The sequence below is a fragment of the Haplochromis burtoni genome, unplaced genomic scaffold (assembly GCF_018398535.1).
Source record: "Haplochromis burtoni strain Fernald_Lab_line unplaced genomic scaffold, NCSU_Asbu1 Contig_382, whole genome shotgun sequence".
Classification (NCBI taxonomy): domain Eukaryota; kingdom Metazoa; phylum Chordata; class Actinopteri; order Cichliformes; family Cichlidae; genus Haplochromis; species Haplochromis burtoni.
The window spans coordinates 338143-359020 of NW_024582743.1; the positions used below are offsets into that span (position 1 = coordinate 338143).

A 20878-nucleotide genomic window follows, 5' to 3' on the forward strand; every position below is an offset into this window, starting at 1 on the left:
TAGTTCTGCACCATTTGATTTTCTGACTGGTCCATGACAAGGAGGGGACCTTGATGAGCATAGCTTTGTTCCAAAAGTTCATTGGTTGTCAACAAACCAACAAACTCGTTAATGGAGATTGTTTTTGGAGGTTGTTTGTTGTTGCTGTTGACCTTTTTAATAGGACTGATATATGAAATGGATGCTGCCAGCTGCCTGTGAGTACAGTCCTGGAGCAGCTTATGCTTCTTTGTTAACCAAATGAATCCTCAAGCCAAAGTCCAGTCTGATTTTAAAAAACAAACTAACAAAAAAAAACAGGAGTAAAATTTTATTTTGGGAACTAGAATTGATTCAAATTTCTGCAGTTTTTGCAAGGCAGTGATTCATATTTGTATGTGGAGGTTGACTGATTCTGATTGCTTTGATTTCCTATGTTATAAACAACATAGTTATTATAATATATCTGTCACATATGATGAAATCTTTAGTCTGTCAACCTCTACATAGTATTTCTGTAATAACGTTTTATTTTTTCTGTAATATCTGGATATTTCATTGGTGGAGGTAAGTTTATACGGTTCCCCCAGCAAAGAAATTTGTATGAAATTTCTTTCCTGCCTAACAGCCATTCAGTCTCCATCACACAAGTGCATTTCATAGACATGCATCATGTCCAGAAACCATATATTAATCCAATATATGTGATTAAGGTGCTTGATTTATGTTGAGTATCTTCAAATAAAAAGTTAAAGTCACAGATGTGTAAGAGGTGATGTGTATATCTTTGGTGTATGGTCAGAAATATGAATATATGCCATTGTTTTGAGCCCTTATAAAGCGATACCAAGACATTTTGAATGTTTTTGTCACACAACTGAGAAACGGAGCGTTTTAGTGTCTGCCATTTATTGTGAAAGCCTTCAGTGTTTCTTTTTGTTATCAAGTAAAAACCCACATGTAGCTGAGAACACACACTTAAATTCATCATGCCAAGGTATCGTGACAAGGCTTTTGTATACCTGTTGTTTACTCCATCAGACAGACTCTGGTTAGCAGAAAAAAATTAGTTTGCTCTAACCAAGACTGCAGATAATGTTGTCGATAATATTCTCATCCCGTGTTTGACTGTTGTTACTGTGATTTTTTTTTTTTTTTTTTGTCTGTCTTTCTTTCTTTCCTTTGGAAGTCAGTGCTGTCACATGAAACAAGTTTTTAAAAATACTTTTTAATGTACTTTTAAAGACTAAAATGGTGAGTTAAGTATGTTCTTTCTCTGCAAGGATGACTCAAGAAGACACTGAAGTTTGTTTTTTGGTCACGATTTAAAATGACGACAACAACAACAAGAAAAAAAATTACTTTCAAGGCTTTCAAAAACCTAGTAACCCCTTGAACTTTTCCATTTTGTTATGTTACAACAACAAACTTAAAAGTACTTAACTGGGATTTTGTGTGATACACAAACACAACACTGGATCGGGGGCGTCTGTTCATATTGTGCATTTGTATTCAGCCCCCTGAGTCGATACTTTCTCAAACTATCTGTCACTACAATTACAGCTGCAAGTCTTTTGAGGTATGTCGCCACCAGCTTTGAACATCTAGAGTGCAATTTGCCCATTCTTCTTTTCAAAATAGCTCCAGTACAGTCAGATTGGATGGAGAGCGACTGTGAACACATACACTCCATTCCATGCCTTGCGTTTGTCTGTTACACAAAATCACAATAAAATACATTCAAGTTCATGGTTGACAAAATGTGGAAAAGTTCAAGGGGTATGGATACCATTTCAAGGCACTGCATTAAAAACAGTGTTTCTATTTGACAGCAATAGCATTAGAGAGACTTTAACTTGTTCTTGTAGTTTTTCTGACTGTTTGTGTAAAATGTGTTGGTGTGTGTGTGGTTGTGATTGTTTGTGCAGGATGGAGCCAGTTGGCGGCCATGCACTGCGTGATGCTCCCTGACTTACTTGGCTTGGACAAGTTCAGACCGCCACTGCTGGAGATGCTGGCGAGGAGATGGCAGGACCGCTGTCTGGAGGTATGTATGATGCCATCAAGGAAAAATTTAGTCAAAATTGGAAAGACAACAACAAACAAACAAAAAAAAAAACTGCAATTCCTCTAACGGCCACTTGAGGCAAGCTAAAAAAAAAAAAGTGAGTCAGTCACCATCAGTTTTGGTCAAGTTACTTCAAAATAGTAATGAGTTACTAATTATTACTTCTCCAAGAAAGTAATCCAATTACTTTACTGAGTACTTATTTTCAAAAGTAATTAGTTACTTTATTACATAGTTACTTTTAAAAAACATGATCCACAACCTGAATACGTAATAAAGCAATTGGCTTTTCAGCCCAATTCTATTGTTTCTGCATAATCTATCGTATAAAAGTGAACCAAATGAAAAAGTCTATTTTAAAGGCTTTTTAAAATTAGTTTTAATCTTTTAACTTTATGCACATTACATAATCAAAAATTAAATTATATGCAGCAGTCTTTGATTTGAAGAAATTTGTTTAACATTTAAACATTTTCCAGCATATAAAATAAAATATTTTTAATGCTTACACTCACCCTTTCAAATAGATGCAAATAAAACACAGCAAAAATTAAATAAAATCAAAGATTCAGTAGTACTAAGTCCTATCGCTCTTAAATCTATTTTTCTCCTGTTTAGCAGGAGTGGGACCGGTGCAGGTTTTCCCGGTACCACAGCAGTGTTTCTGTGAATTTCACATTCCCGTGGCAGCGTGCTAGGTGCTTGCTCAGATTTGAAGTTAAATTTTTTGCCGTAGAAATAAGTTTTCTTACCACGCAGAGTGTAGAGCGGACGCTAGTGGTTTTGTCACTTTTTACGGGTCAAACTCAAAGCTCAAAGTAATGTCAGTACTTCCAAGCTTAAACTCTGCACGGTCGTACTCTCTCCCGCACTCCATATTATCCATTGTTGATCTACACATGTCTGTTGCTGCCACGGACGCCGCACGCTCGTACATCATTGTCATGAGACACTCACAAACAAAATCACAGTTTAGTAATGCAGCGTGCTTACGGGAAAGCAACAGTAATCTAATTACTGTTTACTTTTTTTCATTACTTGAAAAAAGTAATTGGATTACAGTAACACATTACTGCTCATCTCTGGTTGCATAGACTCCCATGTTTGAAAATCCAGCTTTACAGAATAAATAAAGCTGTTTATAGCCTGATACAGACAAATTTTGTTCAGTTTTCCCTTCATAAAAAAACATTACAGGGTGTGAATTTTTCTTAATAACTCATCCAACTGGATTTTTATTAAGACTTAAATTTAGGGGTGTGGCCATTTTTATTGACAGGCATCCCTACACATCCTGGGGTTGGTGCCATTTGGACCACTTTAAACTTTCAATGGAGTGGAGTTGGTCATCTATGAATCTTTACTTTTAATGGCTCTATTTGTGTTTGTCATACTTATATTTTAAAATGTTCTTATGTCATTAATTATATTAATTTATGCAACAGTTCATCCACACAGAAATCAGGATCTAGTAAAAAGTATTGTGTAACTCAAAGCAGCAGGTTTGATGTGGTGGTTAAAATGCCCATTTCGTCCACATTGAGGTCACTGGCTACACCTTGACTCTGTTTCTGCTTTCTCACTAAGAGTGTATTAGATATAGTGACAGAAGGAATCGTTTTTGGGTTTTTTTTTCGTAAGAGATTTAACTGTGAAGCACTTTGTGGTTTTTATCCTGTGAAAAGTGCTATATAAATAAATAGATTTGATTTGATCAATATTAATGTGCACGGGCGCATTAAGCGAAACAAAACAGTCAGATAAGTCAAACTTTACTCAACTCATTCTTCCTGGTTCCTCCACTTCCATGGATTAATGTTGAATTCTCACGCAGCTGCTCTATTCCCATGTTGTTGCAGTAAATTAATGACTAACCTCGTATTGTGGATGAATAATCTCAGTTGTTCTCCTGACTGAAGTTTGGTCCGTTTACAGCATCCTGCCATGCGATTACATTTGTCCCTAACCATAAGAAACCCTCATGTTAACTTTTATCAAGTGGAAAAAAGTTAGCATTCATCCTCCAGCTTCACTGTTTATGCTATGCTAACATAGCTGTGTCGCTAGCGATCACGTAGCACATAATTATATACCAGCTAGCCCAACTTCAGTAACCCTACAAACGTCACTGCTGTTTAGTTTCCTGTCTTCATTTATGTTGGAAGTGATAGCAGAGCTGTACGTTTGAATTTTTTCAGAAATCTCTCAGTCAGAACATGGTATATCATGTTTAGGTGGAAACTACTTCCTGCTAACTCCGTTTAATTTAATAAATTATGTTTTCATGCCTGAATGTTAAGCTTGATTGTTATACTTGGTAAAGCAGCAACGCTGATCATTTTAGTAAAGATGAAAAATTTAGACAGTTTTTAACTCTCAGTGATGCCGCAGTGTTCATTTGACTTTGGGACCTGAAGCAGACGGAGTTTTGGACCCAGATTACTCTGCAAGGCTCCTGACTATGGTAGCCGTAATGCTCCGGCAATCCATCAAGCGGTGCGGCTTCGTAGCTTACCAAAGTCGTACTAAAACATTTTTTTGACAGATGTTTGAGCGCCGTGTGCTACATAAAATCTGTTCGAGGTCAAGTCAACCAGAATTCATACACAAGGCGCACAGGATTATAAGGCGCACTGTCGATTTTTGAGAAAATTAAAGGATTTTAAGTGTGCTTTATAGTGCGGAAAATACGGTAAATAATAACATGTGATATTGTTTTTAATTCACAGTGATTTAGTGTGTTTGTGGTTTCAGGTACGAGAAGCAGCCCAAGCTCTTCTCTTGGCTGAACTGAGGAGGATCGGCCAGTCAGGACGCAAAGAAACCATTGACATGTGGGCTCCATACCTGCCCCAGTATGTCGACACAGTCAGCTCCCGTAAGTATCACTTTGTGTGCTAATCAAATCAATCGTGATATGATGCGGTCCCTTTTATAAGGTGCCTTTATAAGTTCAAGGTATTTGTATCAGTATTGGTTACTACTACTAAAAAATTAGTACTACTACCAATTTTACTACTAAACTACTACTAAAAAAATAACCACAGCAGTTTCCTAGCAGAATTTCTAAAAACAAAAAAGGGAAATAAACGTATTCCGTCTCCTTCACTCTTGGCTCTCTGTAATGTCGTAGAGAACTATAAGGAAGCTAAAGTAGCCTGTTTCAGACAAAATGAACTTGGAGGCTGAACCAAGGACCAACCTCAGTTTCTTTTTTCTTTTTTTTTTTTAGTCTTATTAATATGTTAAGATGACTTTTAAAGCCGTGTATAGCATTGTCCAGCTCATCTAAATTTTTAACGAATATCTCACAATAGCTGCGCACAAACCACTCTCATTGGTGATTTCTTTCTGCAGCTGTCAGTGCCGTCTCTCTTTACCTCCGTCTCTCTCGCTTTGCCACTCTGTCTCCGGCTCTGTCTATTCCCTGGTCTCCCTCTCTGTCTATAGTTAGACCTGCTGATGGGAAGAAAGGTGAATCTCTACCTTCTTTTACTAGAAACGGCGCTCTAAAATGCAGTGTGTGTGTGTGTGTGTTCAGGAGTCGCCCTGTGGTTGCTGAGGATGCTAAGGGTTTCTCGGGGGAACAGTTGCCGTGGAAACGGGCACCGGTCAGTGTTGTGTTACCACAGCAGTACCGCAGGCAGGGGTGGTGCCTATGTGTAGGGGAGTGATGGACTGGTGACCTCCAGGGATGAGGGAGAATGGAGGCGGGTGGAAAAGGAGGTTAAAGGGTCATTGAATTTGAGCTGTGTGCTGCATAGCAGGACTGGAAAAGGCAGAAAGATGACTCCTGCTGGTCCTGGAAATCCTGGATCTCCAGGGGACAGTCGGAGATGTGTTTGAATCCTCTGGAGACGTCCTCTGAACCCTGAGGCTCTTCTTGGATCAGTCTTTGGTTTACAGTAATTACCGCAACTTAAAACCCAAACTTTTTTCTCTGCACAAAACCCATTGATTAACTGATTAAATGATTTTCTACTGTTAGTAAAGATGTAAAGATGCTGACCAGCACCTTCAGCAGAACACATCTCAGAAATTTGGGTCTGAGTGTTTTTCATCAATTACCATAAGTCGTTTACCGTTTGTCCTAGAGACAAAAATCTAACTATTTTGGAAACGAGAGGACACGATAGTAGCTGACAATATCAGCTACTATCCATGTTATTGCTATTTGGATGGCTATGACCACCCCTACCATGAAAATTATCTCAGTAGGTTACTCGTGTGTATGTTTCTGACCAAACTGTCAGAGTGCACGAGGGTGGGATGAGACCTTTAGTGAGACCTGTGCTATCTGACCAGTGTGGTAGAGAGTCGCCTGTATTTATCTGTTAGGCTTAAGTGCAGAGGAAATGTCACTGAGCCGAGTCCCTCCGTCGCAGCAGGGAGCCAACTTGACAACACACACACAAACAGCAGCAGCCGTGCCTGACCTTTCAGCTCTCCTGGAAGTGTTTAAAAGGCTTTAACACGGAGAAAACAGGGGCTGTTAACCTCCACTCAGAGGAAGAAATGAACTGTCCACAGAGTCTCCATCATCACTGCTGTGATGGTGTGGAGCAGCACATTGTTTTGGGAAAGTAGTTTTATCATCAGAAAGTGGCTGCATGGAGCTGTTTACCTGCAGACGGGAGGTCTGGTTATATCTGGAAAGCCATGAGTGGCAAAGCTGCTGTTAACAATTAAAACAAACAAACAAAACAAAAACTGAAAACAGGTCTTTCACAGCTACAGGAGCTGTGAGGCAGGGTACTGAGGGACCACACACACACACACACACACACACACACACACACACACACACACACACACACACACACACAGCTCTCATATTCACACACACTTCATTAACCAAAGTCCCTGAGCTTTGTTCCTTGTCATGCAATTTTCAGGGTCAAATGGTGGATATGTGAAGCAGCTGTTTCTTTGATCACTGAAGAGCACTCCGTTTCCCCCTTTTCTCTCTTGCTCTTCTCCGTTGTTGCTTCTCAGTCTACCTCGAACATCCAGATTGTTACTTATTTTTTTAAACTCCAATCAACCTGCTGTTCAAAGTCTCCCTCTCCCCCCTCTTTCTTGCGTCTTCCCTTTTTCCCTTCATCCTTTCCTACACATTTTTCCCAGCTTTTCTGTAAATAGTCACACTGAAAACCCCGTTTCTTCATGTTCAAGAGCATGAAAGTGTCTAAAAATTTAACCAAAATCATGATCGTTTCTTACATGTAATTCACTAATTTTTAGTCCCTAAAGATGGTCAGTAATATTGCCTAAATCTAACCAAGTAGCAGCTTGGTTAGATTTAGTGAGTAGTGAGTGGTTTTTAGTCCCATAATCTAACGGAGTAGTCTTTACTTCCTAAATCTAACAGATTACTCAATTAGACTTAGGAAGTAAAGAGTAGTTTTTACTTCCTAAATCTAAGAGTAGTTTTCAGTCCCTTAATCTAACGGAGTAGTCTTTATCGACTAAATCTGACATAGTAGTTCCTAAATTTACTGGAGTAGGTTTTAGTGCCTCAATCATCCATTCCATTTCTCTTCATCTCTCATCTCTTCAAACATTTTTTCCTCTCTTCCTTTTCTTCTTATGTCTAAAACACAGAATCAAGCAAGCAGAAACATTGTAGTGCAAAGTTAAATTATCAGGACTACAGTACAACAATAGAGGCTGAAGATGAAACTCCCTTGCATCATCTTATATAAGACAGATCTGAACTAAAAATATTCCAGTCATCCTTATGTGTGTCCTCCTTTAGATGAATCTCTCCTGATGATTTAAAACTATAGTGAAAGAGCAGTAGAGGTTGGGAAACAGGAGAAGAACAGGAAGTGTGGGTCTCAAACATGAATACAGGGAGCAACAGTCAGAAGAAACGAAGAGAAGGAGGACAAGGAGGAGGAGGTCTTGGAGGTTAACAAGGCATGCTGGGAGCAATGTGTCATGGCTGACATGACAAGCTTGACCTTGGAGCAGGGCAGAACGCCTCCTTCTCCTCCCCTCCTTCGCCACCCCTCCTTTTCCTCCCCTCCTTCGCCACCCCTCCTCCACTTCCCTCTCCTCCTCTTTCTTCTTCTCCCTCAGCTCTTGTATCTCTCATTTTCATTCTTCCAACCAGGACAGTTAAGTTGGAGGTTATAGCCCAGCTGGTGTGCACGATGTGTGTGCTGGAGATGCAGAACACGAGAACTGGGCCACCTTCAGGCCAAGCAGCAGCCTCGAGGGTCACAGACTGTATATAAAAGATGGATGTAACCACCATTATCTGTGGCGAGGGTTGTTTTGTTTTTTTTCGCCTTTTGTTCATTCACAGTAAAACATCAGTTATGTTTTAATTAAATCCAATTAAGTTTTTATCACTTTAATGTCAGAGACAGGTAATCAACTGCCGGGCTGTGTATTGGCCTTCTGTCACCGTGTGTGTGTGTGGGTGTGGGTGTGTGATACGAAGTCATTATGTCGAGCTGTCAGCTGTGTGTGTGAGCAGGTTAATTGGAACATGAAGCACATGTTAACCTGGATTAATCAATGTAATTACACACAGTGTAATTACAGTTAATTTTATTGGTGTACTGAAGAGGCCTTATGAAACTGCCATTTAACTTTTTCTTTTTTTGTTAATTACATTTTTTTTCTTAAAAAAAAAAGGAAGAGGAATATATTTCTTTGTTTTTGATAAGCGCTTTGTGGTTGCGTCTCTGTAATTCATTAAGCAGGCTGTTTTCCCAGAGATTAGCCCTGTGCCGACTCTGTTACCTTAAGCTGCTTCATTCATTAGCACAGTGTCATTCATTAGTGCCGGCCGCTAATGAAAAGCCACTCTTAATTGCCAACAGGGAGATAAGAGCTAAATGAAAACGCTAAATAAAAGCGTGTCCCTGTCCTTGTGTGTGTCCGTGTGTTTCTATTCATTCTGCTTATACGAGGACGTCCAATAAGCCTTTATTTGCTGCTTAACCAGAGCAGTTAACCTGATCATAACAACAATGAGGACCAGAACAGAAACTCGCAGTGGAGAGCATCCTGACATACAGACATTCAAACCATTACGCTGATGGTCGGTGACATCAGTGAGCCTGATCTCATGGCACAATGTGAAATGGTCATGAATAACCTGTTTGGTCACGTTCACAGACATGAAACTAACTTAATTCAACTGGTTTCTGTCAAAGTAGTTTTTATTGATTAAATCTAGTGGTGTAGTTATTATTGACTACATCTAATAGGGTTTGGTTTACTGCTTAAATCTATCGGCGTAGTTTTTACTGTGTTAAAGTAATTGCATAGTTTTTCTGTGTAAATCTATCAGAGTAGTTTTTATTACTTAAATCTGTCACAGTAAATTTTATTGACAAATTTATCTTATTGGCTTAATCTAAAAGATTTGAGCAGTAAACTACATTCTACTGGGGTACTTTTTAGTGCCTAAATTTAATAGAAACATTTTTTATCTGAATCCAGTGGGGTAGTTTTTAATGGTTAAATTATCGAACTGCATGCACTTTATAATTGCTATGATGCACTGAGGGGAGATGTGTAAATTATATCTATAATAGTAACCTGGGTTGTGCTCGTTGGACGGACTGCACTGAACCGTTTTGTCTCTTTCTCCTCAGCTGGAACAACCACCGACACTCCCCCTCCAGCCCTGCCGCCACCAGAGGCTCAGCCAGTAGAAACCAAGGCTCCTGAGGAGGAAATGGATGTCACTGATGATGACATCACAGCAGGTAAGAGCACAAATTTCTTTCTAAGCAGGGAAAATAGGATTAAAGTACGCACACTTCTTTGGTATTCTTTGTTTTTTTTTTTTTTTTTTACCCATCTCAGGAGTAAATAATAGAAACTGTAGAGCTGCAGCTTGGTTGGTCGTGGTTTGAATTGGTTGTTCCCATACTCATCAAGTTGCCTTAGACTGACTGTAAACATCTAAAAATAAATGCTTTGAATGCTTTCACTGCTAGCTGGAACCATAAATTTTAGTTGGTAAAGCTCATTTTTCTTATGGTATACTGGGAGTGGGCCAGGTTTCCAATTTTTGATGTGATGGGCTTTGTAACTGTAGAAGTTAATGATTTTAATAATAGCCTACTGCGTCTATTTAAGTGGGTACACACAGGGTACAGTGTTCCCTCACTATATCGCAGTTCACCTTTCGCGGCCTCACTTGTTGGGGTATTTTTGTGAATTGTGAAGAGCAGGCCATTCATTTATTTAAACGCAGAGATCCAAAGTGTAATTCTTAGCCAAATGATATAGATGAGAGAAAAAGAAAGAAGGAAAGTTACTACTGCTCAGCTACTTATTGAGGTTTTGCAGTCATGTGTAGTGGCAATGTTGGATAAAGTGGATCAGGATCCAGTTGCACAGGTACGACTGGTCTGCAATCATCTGGCAACCACTGGTCATGAGACTGCATTGGGCTCAGGAAGGAAGAGGAGGGTCATCTAGTAACTGGAGGGTTGGTGGTTCAATCTCTGCATGTCACAGTATCCTTGGGCATGATACTGAACACCACTATGCTCTGCAATTCGTTCATTAGTGGTGGTGGTCAGAGGGCCCGGTGGCGCCAGTGTCCGGCAGCCTCGCCTCTGTCAGTGCGCCCCAGGGTGGCTGTGGCTACAATGTAGCTTGCCATCACCAGTGTGTGAATGTGTGCGTGAATGGGTGGATGACTGGATATGTAAAGCGCTTTGGGGTCCTTGGGGACTAGTAAAGCGCTATATAAATACAGGCCATTTACCATTTTTACCATTAGCATGAGTGCTCAATTAGAGTAGAACAGGACTGTATAAGACCAAGTGCATCTACCGTTTATTTCAGTTGTTAAAAGTTGCTGATTGCTTTGGTCACTAGCATATTGCTGCAGTCGTAGTTTAGAAGGCAGTGACAGTTTTGTCTAGAACGTCCAGCTGCTTTCTGAGCAAAACTCTGAACACTGTCCTAAAAAACCAGCAACGAGTTGTCGTGTGGATGCTGACCTCTAAGGAAAGAAAGAACAGTGACCACACTCTGCAATCTAATGTGAATCTTGTGTGTGCAGATTAAAATTTCAGCAAATACCCACGCAATATTTGACAAGGAAATTCAAGTCTCTTGAAGCATCCCTGCTTTGTCCCATGATCACAAGCTGAAACCCATTTCATACGATGCTGTAGCTTTAACCTCTTCAGACTTTCTTCTGTTCTTCGTGAACCTCTCCGGTGTTTGAGGATTAAAATTAAGGGCTCATTTTTCCCCTCCGTGACCTGAGAAGTCTCATCTGGTTTGATTCCAAAAAAACATGAAGAAGTCATTTATTATTTATCTCCAGCTGAATTCAGGTGTTTTGCTCCGCTGACTCTGAGTGGAGGATAAGCATTAGTGTTTGTGTGCACGCATGTGCTAATCAATGCCTGCATGTAATACCCGTGTACTGTGACCTGCATGGTGTTAAAAGCAGTTTAGTGTAGCGCGCACACGCACACGCACACGCACACACACACACAGTAAGGTGAGAAGCACTTCTCCCCAGGAAACGACTCACACCTGCAGTACAGGTAGAAAAACACACATGCACACACTTTCCAGTCCATTTATCCTTGCCACATATACCCTGAATGTTTAACTGTGACAGACACACACATAGAACGATTCTCCACTCTAAGATAAACACATTTAAGCACTGCATTTCTATTTTTCTTCCAACACATCAGCAGTTTTTGCATCCAGAATCACAGAACAATAAAGCAGATTGACTCATTTGTCTAAATATTTTAAAGACATTCATTTCTGTAATAAAGAAAGAAAAAAAAACAGTGCCTAACGCTGTCTCACTGTCTGCACCACCTTTTTTCCTCTTCCCTCCATCCTCCATCCTTCTCTCAGACCAGTCAATATCACAGATGTGTCTGACAATTTATCATTTCTCTCAGCTCGTTTTTCTCTTATTGACAGCTGTGGGTTTTTTTTTTTTTTTTTTGCTTTTCATTCGGTCTCTGCAGGATTAAATCTGTTAGCAGAAACCTCAAACACAGAGCAACCTGAACCTTATTCTTCTGTGGAGGAAGAACTTTTGCCTCTTTGTTTCTTTTGTGGTTTTTATAATTGAACTTTTTAACATTGTTATGAATGAATGCACTCTCCATTTGGAAACCTGTCATATAAAGATTTTCAGTGTATATAAACTCACTACTTGGATTTCTACACGGTATTTAACATTACCATGTACCAAAATTGCAGTTATAATTTGAATGGGTTCATATGAAAAATGATGTGGGTAGGGCTGAGCGATGAGACCAAAATCTCATATCCCGATATAATCATATACATCCATTGTCCGATAACGATATAAATCACAAAAATGTAACATTTTCTGTAAATTCTGTGAATCTCGGGCAGCTCGACTTGTGTGAAGTGTTTCCAGCTGAGCGTCGTGTACCTGGAGTTCAGCATTTTAACCGATGCATGAAACTGAATATTTTTAGACATAAGTTGTAACGGCCGCAGTTTTCTTTGAGTACTTATTACACAGCGTGCTGCGGGGAAAAGCCTGTTCAAACTATTGAGTCTGAAGTTTATTTTTTAGCACCTGATGGCTCTTTTTTGCTTCTCATTCGTAAATACTCTGCATACTCTTTCACGTGATTCAGTTTATTTTGAAACGTCTCAAAAGGATCTTGAGCTTTATTGTGAAAGGTTTATGTGGAACATTAACAAGCGGACACGCGATGGTTTTACTGTCGTTGTTGCTAAAGACTTCACATAAAAACAGGCGCTTGTCTGTCAGTAGTGTGGTTATATTAAATATAAGAGAAAGAGAGAACTTAAGAGAAATTAATATAGCCACTACAGTGACCATCAAAACGATAAAAAAATATTGCCGTAAACAGTTTATTTTGCGACACCACGAAACAAACGATAGCGTAAAATGAAACGATAGATGTTTTTATATCGTCATCCGATATATTTCGTTATATCGAACAGCCCTACATGTGTGTATGATTTCCGTTGCTTCATGTTAAAAGTTGGCAAACGAGTTTTACCTCAAGAATTCACAAATTGTGAGTCTGCACAGAGTGGAACATTTTGTCTGCATGCGGTCTGTCATTTCTGTCCCTGACTTCCTGTTTTCCTCGTGTGCTCTGTGCAGCTTCACGAAACTTTTACAAAAAAAAACAAAACAAAACATGACACTAGCTGCACTGCTGATTTCACTCTGTGACGCTTATTTCCATCTCTATGTTTTTATACTTTGACTCTATCAGAGTACCGTATTTCCCGGACTACAGAGCGCACCTGAATATTAGCCGCACAAGCTAAAATCAGGGGAAAATCCTGTTTTGTACATACATTAGCCGCACCTGACCAAAAGCCGCAGGTGTTTCAATGTTGACTTATCATATGTAAGAGAATATGCACAAAGGGAATTGTCAGGAAAGAGATGGCTGTTTGGAGACACACCCCTTTTATTAATATTTTGAAAAACAAGTTATGGGTACATATTTGCATAACTTTTTAGGTATATGTACAAGTAGCGGTAATTACAAGTACGAAACATGTACTGTGCTTCATAAATGAGTAACAAATGTAGTACATAACAATAACCTACAGCACACCAGAAAAATAGATTCGGACTACCTTTTAGGCTCAGGTGCAGTGACACGGCTTTAACAAGAAGAAAAGTCAGTCATTCACCACCATCTTTCTCTTCTTCCTGCGCACTAAAACCACCAAAGTCCTCTTCTCCAGTGTCGGATACGAACAGGCTCAGGATGGCTTCGTCATCCACTCTCAGCTTCTTTCCTTCGTTGTCACTTTCAAAACCAAAGAAATCCTCGTTGTCAGTGTCAGAGTCGAACACCCTCAGAAGGGCCGTGGCGGTGTCCTCCTCTCCATCATGCAGCAGTCCAGCCCTTCGAAATCCGTTGGTGATCGTGGATGTTTTCACACTTTTCCACGCTGTCAGATTCCACCGGTGGAGTTGAGCATAACTTGCTTTTCGCAAGTTTATCGCCGCTCGTCATCCACGACTCCCGCTGAACGCGTAGCGTTAATTTGAAGTTTGTTTTTCGCGCTACTTGTACGGCACTATGTTGCCTGGCGGATGGACACGTGACCAACATACCACTCTTGAACCCCGATACTGTGTGTCTGATCACATGCCCTTCCGCCAGGCAACGTAGTGCCGTACAACAGCGGAACAAACAAAACAAATCGTCTTACGATATGACAAAAATCATGGACAATCCATAGAAAAGCCGCACCTGACTAAAAGCCGCAGGGTTCAAAGCTGGTGCAAAAAGTAGCGGCTTATAGCCCGACAATTACGGTAGTTTGAATTATTCCTTTATCCATCTTATAGTAGAACTCAGTGCAGCCCTTTAATTCATCTTCTGTTTGTGTTATCGGTTTTAGCGCCAGCATATTTTACATATTTGCAATTGAGCTGTGTCCCCAAGGTGACCATTCAGTGAATATCTGCTCTGTGTGACATCGTACAGAGCCCAGAGAGGGGAACAAATGGTTTAAGGCAGACTGAAGATGTAATTAGGATTAATTTAGGCTCATCCCATCAACCATCAGAGCTGTTCATGCACATACAGACTACACTTACACTAACACATACTGACTTAATGTGCAGTGTTTTTATGTTCAGTCTGACAGCTTTATGTGGAGCTTTATGGTGAGCAGTGGTACTGTAATTGTTTAGCTCATGTCAGGAAAAAATGTAATATTGCACATGGGCATGTGCAATATTACATTCTCAGATACTTAGTAAGATGATTTTGTGGGTTTTATTGTTTTATTATAGAGTTTTTGTGTTTTGTATAGACAGAAATAGCCATTTGAGGTTGTGGGAACTCGAGGTTTTCGTCATGTTTTGGATTTGCTAGGAGAAAATGTGAAGCAAATGAAACGAGTGAAGGGGAAAAAAGAGAAGTGGACGAGACAAAGGAGAGAAGACAGAGATGTCTACAGCAGCAAAATCACTTGGCTGCAGGCTGTTTCCACGGCGATAGACTCATCACATCAGTCTGCTGTCACACACTTGCACACACACACACAAACACCAACATGTACACACACCAGGATGTGCAGGTGAGAACATTTGTTGCTCAGTGCCACACACACGCACACGCACACGCGCACACGCACGCACGCGCACAAGCAAACCTGTAATTATGTCCATTGCAGTGTCAGGGGATGTCATTAGGATCCGCAGCCTCCTCTTCCTCCCCTCTCTCTCAACACACTCACTTGAATTTAGTTCATTAAATCTCTGATGGCATGGCATTTTGGTGGGAAAACATGCCCAAGAATCTAAACAATTAGAGTAAGGTCATTTGTTGTTATTGTAATACAAGAATTCCTACATTTCACTGTGTTATGCTGTGTAAAGCAGCCCTATGGGCCCTGGCTATTTCCTGAATGACTGCAGTCTAGTCTCACAGACTCAAACAACTTCAGTCCCACTGCCAAATCTTTGACGCAGAGGTCGTCCTTCAAAATGTGTCTTTTTGACTTTTTCTTATGAATTTAGTTTAGCTTGTGAGTTTCCAGACCCTGAAGCAAGATTTAGGAAAATCAGTACAGAGAACCCCACAAAACTTGCTAAAAGCAGCTGACTCAAAGTTTTGTAGTCTCAAAAAAACACATGCTTTAGTGCCTCATCAGGAATGTTGTCATTATTATTATTATTTTATTTTTTTTTTAATTTTTTGCAGCTCTAATTTTTTCAAGTCTATTTTTTTATTTTTTTATTTTATTTTAGTTAAGTAAAGCTTTTTTTCACATCTAGTTTTTAGTTTTAGTTAACTATAACCTCAATACATACTGTCATTATAGTAAGCTAATTAGTTTGTCATAAAGTACAAGTATAGAATGTGCCACCTGCAGTAATCTTGGGTTAATTCTGAAATACCATTTTTATAATTATATAAAAACATGGATTTGATAGTTTTACATCAACAGCTAAGTGTGTTGAGATCCTGTGGGTGTCTCTCTTGGTTTTGCACTGTCGTTCAGTGGTGGGTAACCTGGAACAGTCATGTTTCTACACTAGAGGGAAGTCTGCCTCTACTGAGAAATAAGTGCACCCATGGATTTTGATGAAGGGGATGACCCCAGGGAGGTCAAAGGTTGTTGGTGGACGCAGCCCCAACACCCTCCATTCCTCACACACTGAACCACTTTCACTGCTGGGCAGTTTTGCCCTGCTGATTGCTCCCAGTCAAAGTCATTCAGTAAAATTAAATACGTGGTTTTATACATCATGCAGCTGATCTTGCATTATTATCATAAAATATTTCTATGAGTTTGTTTATGAGGAGGGAAGGTCAGGACAACACAGAGTATGAAGGGATTTCTGTCCTCTCTTACCATTTTGAGGGGTCCACAGCAGCGGTGATCGAGGTCAGAGGTCAAAGGTCAGGCTGACCCTCACCTCTCGGCATCATTAGCCCAGTTTTGATTTGGTTATCTGAAACGTCAGCCTCCCTGGCTAATCTAATACCCGAGCCTGGAGGTCGTTTGGGTCAGATCACATTTCTCCTCAGAACAGATTGAACTTATGGGGAGATAAATGCTCCGAGCCGCCACTCCGAACACGGTGATTGTCTCAGACAGTTGTGTCCCTACTGTGTTACACAGTGAGGGACCCAGCTGGTGTATGAGGATATTATTGTATTAAAGGTAGTCCAAATATTAATAATGTACAGGAATGTATTTCTGCTGGGTGTGGAGTGGAAACAGTACTGCAGGAAAGATGTGGTGCAAATACCACAGCCTCTCTTGGCATCTGAAGGCTGCTGTTAAAATTTACTTAAGCCGAGCAGTGAAAAGTTATCACCAGAGAGGCGTGGATACTTCATTCACTTGTTTTTAATGTTACAGCTGATTTATTTCAGAGTGGTAAAGCTGTAATATTATACAGTATGGTACCATAAAAGTTTGGTTACAGTGTGAAACACACCCTCCCCCACCTTCACACACCCCACCCTGCCGAGTGTGTGTGACTGTCTCTGTGTGTGTGTGTGTGTGTCATGGTTTATGAATGTGTCACAAAGATAAAGCGCTGGCCTTGGGGGGGGTGGGGGTGTGTGTGTGTGTGTGTGTGTGTGTGTGTGTGTGTGTGTGTGTGTGTCTTTTTGACAAGCAGTCAGCCCACAGTCTGACCACAGATGTGAGGTCAGTTTGTTCCAATTTCTTAAACCTGAAAACTTGGTAACGGTTTTGGGAAGTTTCTTTAAATTTCACACAAACGTTCACTTGGTGGTTGAAGATCACTGTGATCTTATGAAACAGTATTTATATGGGCTCTCCATTTGTATTATTCTCCACCTGGTGTTTAGGATGAATGGGACTATGTGAGATTATGGGCGTAGTTGGGATAAAATGAGCAGTTGTGCTATAAAGTGGTAAAACTCTTTACAGTTGCTTGGAGTCGTGTTTGTCAGCTTAGGGTCGCTCACATGGTCTGCTTTTGTTAGCACATGGCAGTTGGGTCCCGACTTGGAAGGGAATGCTGAATGGTGATTGTTTGAGAGCTTGGTATGTGCTCTCATATTTTCTGTAAAACTGATGATGGATCTGGTGATTTTAAAAAAAAAAAAAAAAAAATTGAAATTGGTTTTAAGGATTATTAGCAAGTTTGCAACAGTCTGCCATATGAGTAGATATTGGATTTTTTGTGTGTGTGTGTGTGTGTGTGTGTTGTGAATGGATAGACGGCATGGTCATGTTTCTTGGTCACTCAGACTGGTATTCTCCAGAGAAAGTTGTGAACCCACTGAGGTGAGACGGATCTTGATATAAGAAAATCTGGTAATGGACCTGAAACGAGCTGAGCTGGGTGAGATGTACAATATCAGTGATAAAAATCTGCTGCAACTTGAAGAAATTTACATTTGTAGGACTAAAGAAACATGGAGAGATGGAGAGACAGTCAGCCTTTGTGGCGTTTTCAGCCCCGTGGGCAGGTTCAGATGGTATTACTGATCAGATTGATCAGTTTAAAGCTTCACCTCAGAGGATGAGGTCTTACACTCATCACAGAAATACACAACACAGAAAGTATAATCGGATTATATGGAAATGGCCCCATATGTAGATAAAGGGAGGGATGGAGAAAGAGAGGATGAGTGATTTTGACAGTGCATGTCATGCCAATATTTACAAGTATCATTTTGTAACGTGATTTCAGAGCAGTGACTGCCCATTTAGAGAAGTAGTAGAAAGAAAACTAGTAAACTGTATGTCTCACAAGACTGTTTTTTCCCTCATGCAGAAAAGGTACAAGAATGAAGGATGCATAAATCAGGCAAATGTTACAAAAAAGTGGCAACTTTAAAATGTAAATTCTCAATAAAAGTCTACCAATTTCCATATTAATTATGACCATTTCTCATAGACTGCATACTAAATAAACAATGCTTTGGTGAAAGATGGAAAAATAATAACTACCAGTATTTATGGATACTCGTTTCCAGAGCCAACTAGAGGCACGTTGAAATGTTCAGGTATTATTTTGAGGTTGTTTTTTTTTTTTTTTTTTTTAAATTTCTACAAGTGTTTTTTTTTGTTTTGTTTTGTTTTTTAAGCGCGTGAATACAGCCAAGGAAGCATAACAGATGATTTTCTTTAGTGACGTGAGAGTAAAGGCCATTACATTACCCATGCCTATACAGCTAGTACAAACAAGAAATTATGTAAATAAGAACAACTTTACTGTGACTTTGAATGAATTTAAGTACAGTTGATGTGAGCACATTGAGCAGGTGGGAAGCAAACAGAAGTAACGTTAGCTGCTAATGCTAATCGGTTCCTGTTGTTGCTGCTGAATCAGTACTCATGTCAATGGTTACTTGACATGAATCATAATATCTAAATCATATTTTCATTAAAAAGTGTTTTGAAAGCATAAACCTTTACAGCTAGGGATTTAAATCCATTTGTTCCACTTTTACTTGGAAGAAAAACTCTTCTAATCTATGGAAACTCCATATTAAAGACGTGTATATAATCATAATATTTGAGGCTACATAACTGGTAGTAATTTTTCTATCAGTGCTTTTGTCTCCCCTTCACGGCCTTGTCTGTATTTCTGTCCATATTGTTCCCATTCGCTCGCTCCACCTTCATCTTCCTGCTTCCACCACCGTTGGCAGTGATTGAGTTCAGGAAAACGTTGTGTTCAGATGTTCCCAGATAATTCGTCTCCTGGCTGCTCACATCTGCTCGTTGTGTGTAATCAGATCGGATTAACTGTCAGACGTCTTGAATTGATCCGACACTTCAGACTCGACACAACAAACTGTAAATCTGTCATCAAGCTCCTCTGTTATTTCTGCTCCATTTCTCTGCAATTCAGCAGCCATCGAGCTCTTTGACAACAAACCAGTGATGGGATTTGTTTTTGTTGTTTTTATGTATTATTAAAGTAGGAGTCACAAACTAAACAATTCTCAAACTCCGAAGTACCAAAACTGATTTAATTTAACCTTTAAGTGACTGAGCAGTCATACATTTATATGTTGTGGTATTTTTATAAACACAAAAGTATGTTTGACTCTTTGCCTTGGATTGTGGCTGCAAACTAGTGAAGTGCCAGTGACAGTACAGCCTTTATAATATAATGGAAATATGAACGTTGCGTTTAATTACTGAATCAAAGCAAGAACGTCATCATGAAAATGAAAATTGTGCCGGGCTGATGGTGTCTGCTGCAAAGAGCTTTATAGGTATAAGAAACACAAATAGAGCAATTAGAAAAATATAAAATAAAATATGACATCATAAATGTTCAAATTTTTGTGACATTAAATAAACGTAGATTTTCTGCTCAGTCCAAGTTCAAATATGTAAAACGAAATGTGACTAGACGTTAAGAAATGAGAACATGTGCAAGAAGGAGCAAGTAAAAGTATCCATGCTAGACATAAATCTCATGTATTGTAAATGCAATACAAATTAGTCAACACTCAAAATGATCAATGAAATATTGATCTAGGATCTCTTTGCAATAGGGGACTCGACTCAGCTGTCTGCCAACACTTTGTATTCTGGTTATATTCCTGTATATAACCAGATGGGCGGTGAGTGCCTGTTTGTTTTTTGTTTTGCAGTGAAATGTTAGTCCTGCAGCAGCTACATCACTAATTTCAGTTTCCAGTCTGAGGTTCTGGCTGGACACTGACAGCAGTCATTAGCTCATGTAAATTGGCATCAGATTTGTGATTTTCATGGATTTATCATAGTTGATCACCACATTATTATGCATATAGCTGCCAACTTCACTCCATTCAGTTGCAGACTGGTAGCAGACAGACTCTGTCTTATTGCTGTTTTATCACCATCTTGACACGTCAAAGTCAATTTTAAGTTGTCGTGTTAAACAACTTTAAAGGCAACAGCATTACAAGTTCATTGTACATAACAGCAATTATTCTGGTGGTGCTGCGATCATGCCGCGGTTTTCCTTCGTGTGACTGAGGTTCAGATGGATCGTACATCAAATCAACATTTTTTTAATAGAAGATTTTGGTTCTTGAAACAGTATCCAAGTTTGTTCAAAATCTAATCCAACTAAGGTGTTATGCTCCCAACATTAATTGATTTTTTTTAATGGATTTTTTTTCACTGTTTGTCTATGCATCTATTGTGTGGCCCTTCTTTAAGTCAGCCCAGACCTGAGATGTAGCCCACCTGCATCCTAAAAGTTTGACCATTGCTTTCTTTTCAATCAGTAATTGTTCCAAATCTCTGGGGATTAAGTCAGTTTTTTTCCTCCATTTTAAAAAAAAAAAAAAAAAAAAAAAAAAAAGGCCCCCAAACCTCCATTTGTGGAAAAAA

General features: G+C 39.6%; 1 protein-coding gene across 3 annotated transcripts in view; it reads left to right on the forward strand.

Annotated features, from left to right (window-relative positions):
* Positions 1-20878, forward strand: part of LOC102300574 (WD repeat-containing protein 7) — a 104751-nt gene that overhangs the window by 44496 nt on the left and 39377 nt on the right. For all 3 annotated transcript variants that reach the window (XM_005944381.2, XM_005944384.2, XM_005944383.2), the window contains 3 exons: positions 1908-2026; positions 4802-4925; positions 9664-9777. In XM_005944381.2, the coding sequence (XP_005944443.1) occupies positions 1908-2026; positions 4802-4925; positions 9664-9777 (357 nt within the window). The remainder of the gene's footprint in view (positions 1-1907; positions 2027-4801; positions 4926-9663; positions 9778-20878) is intronic.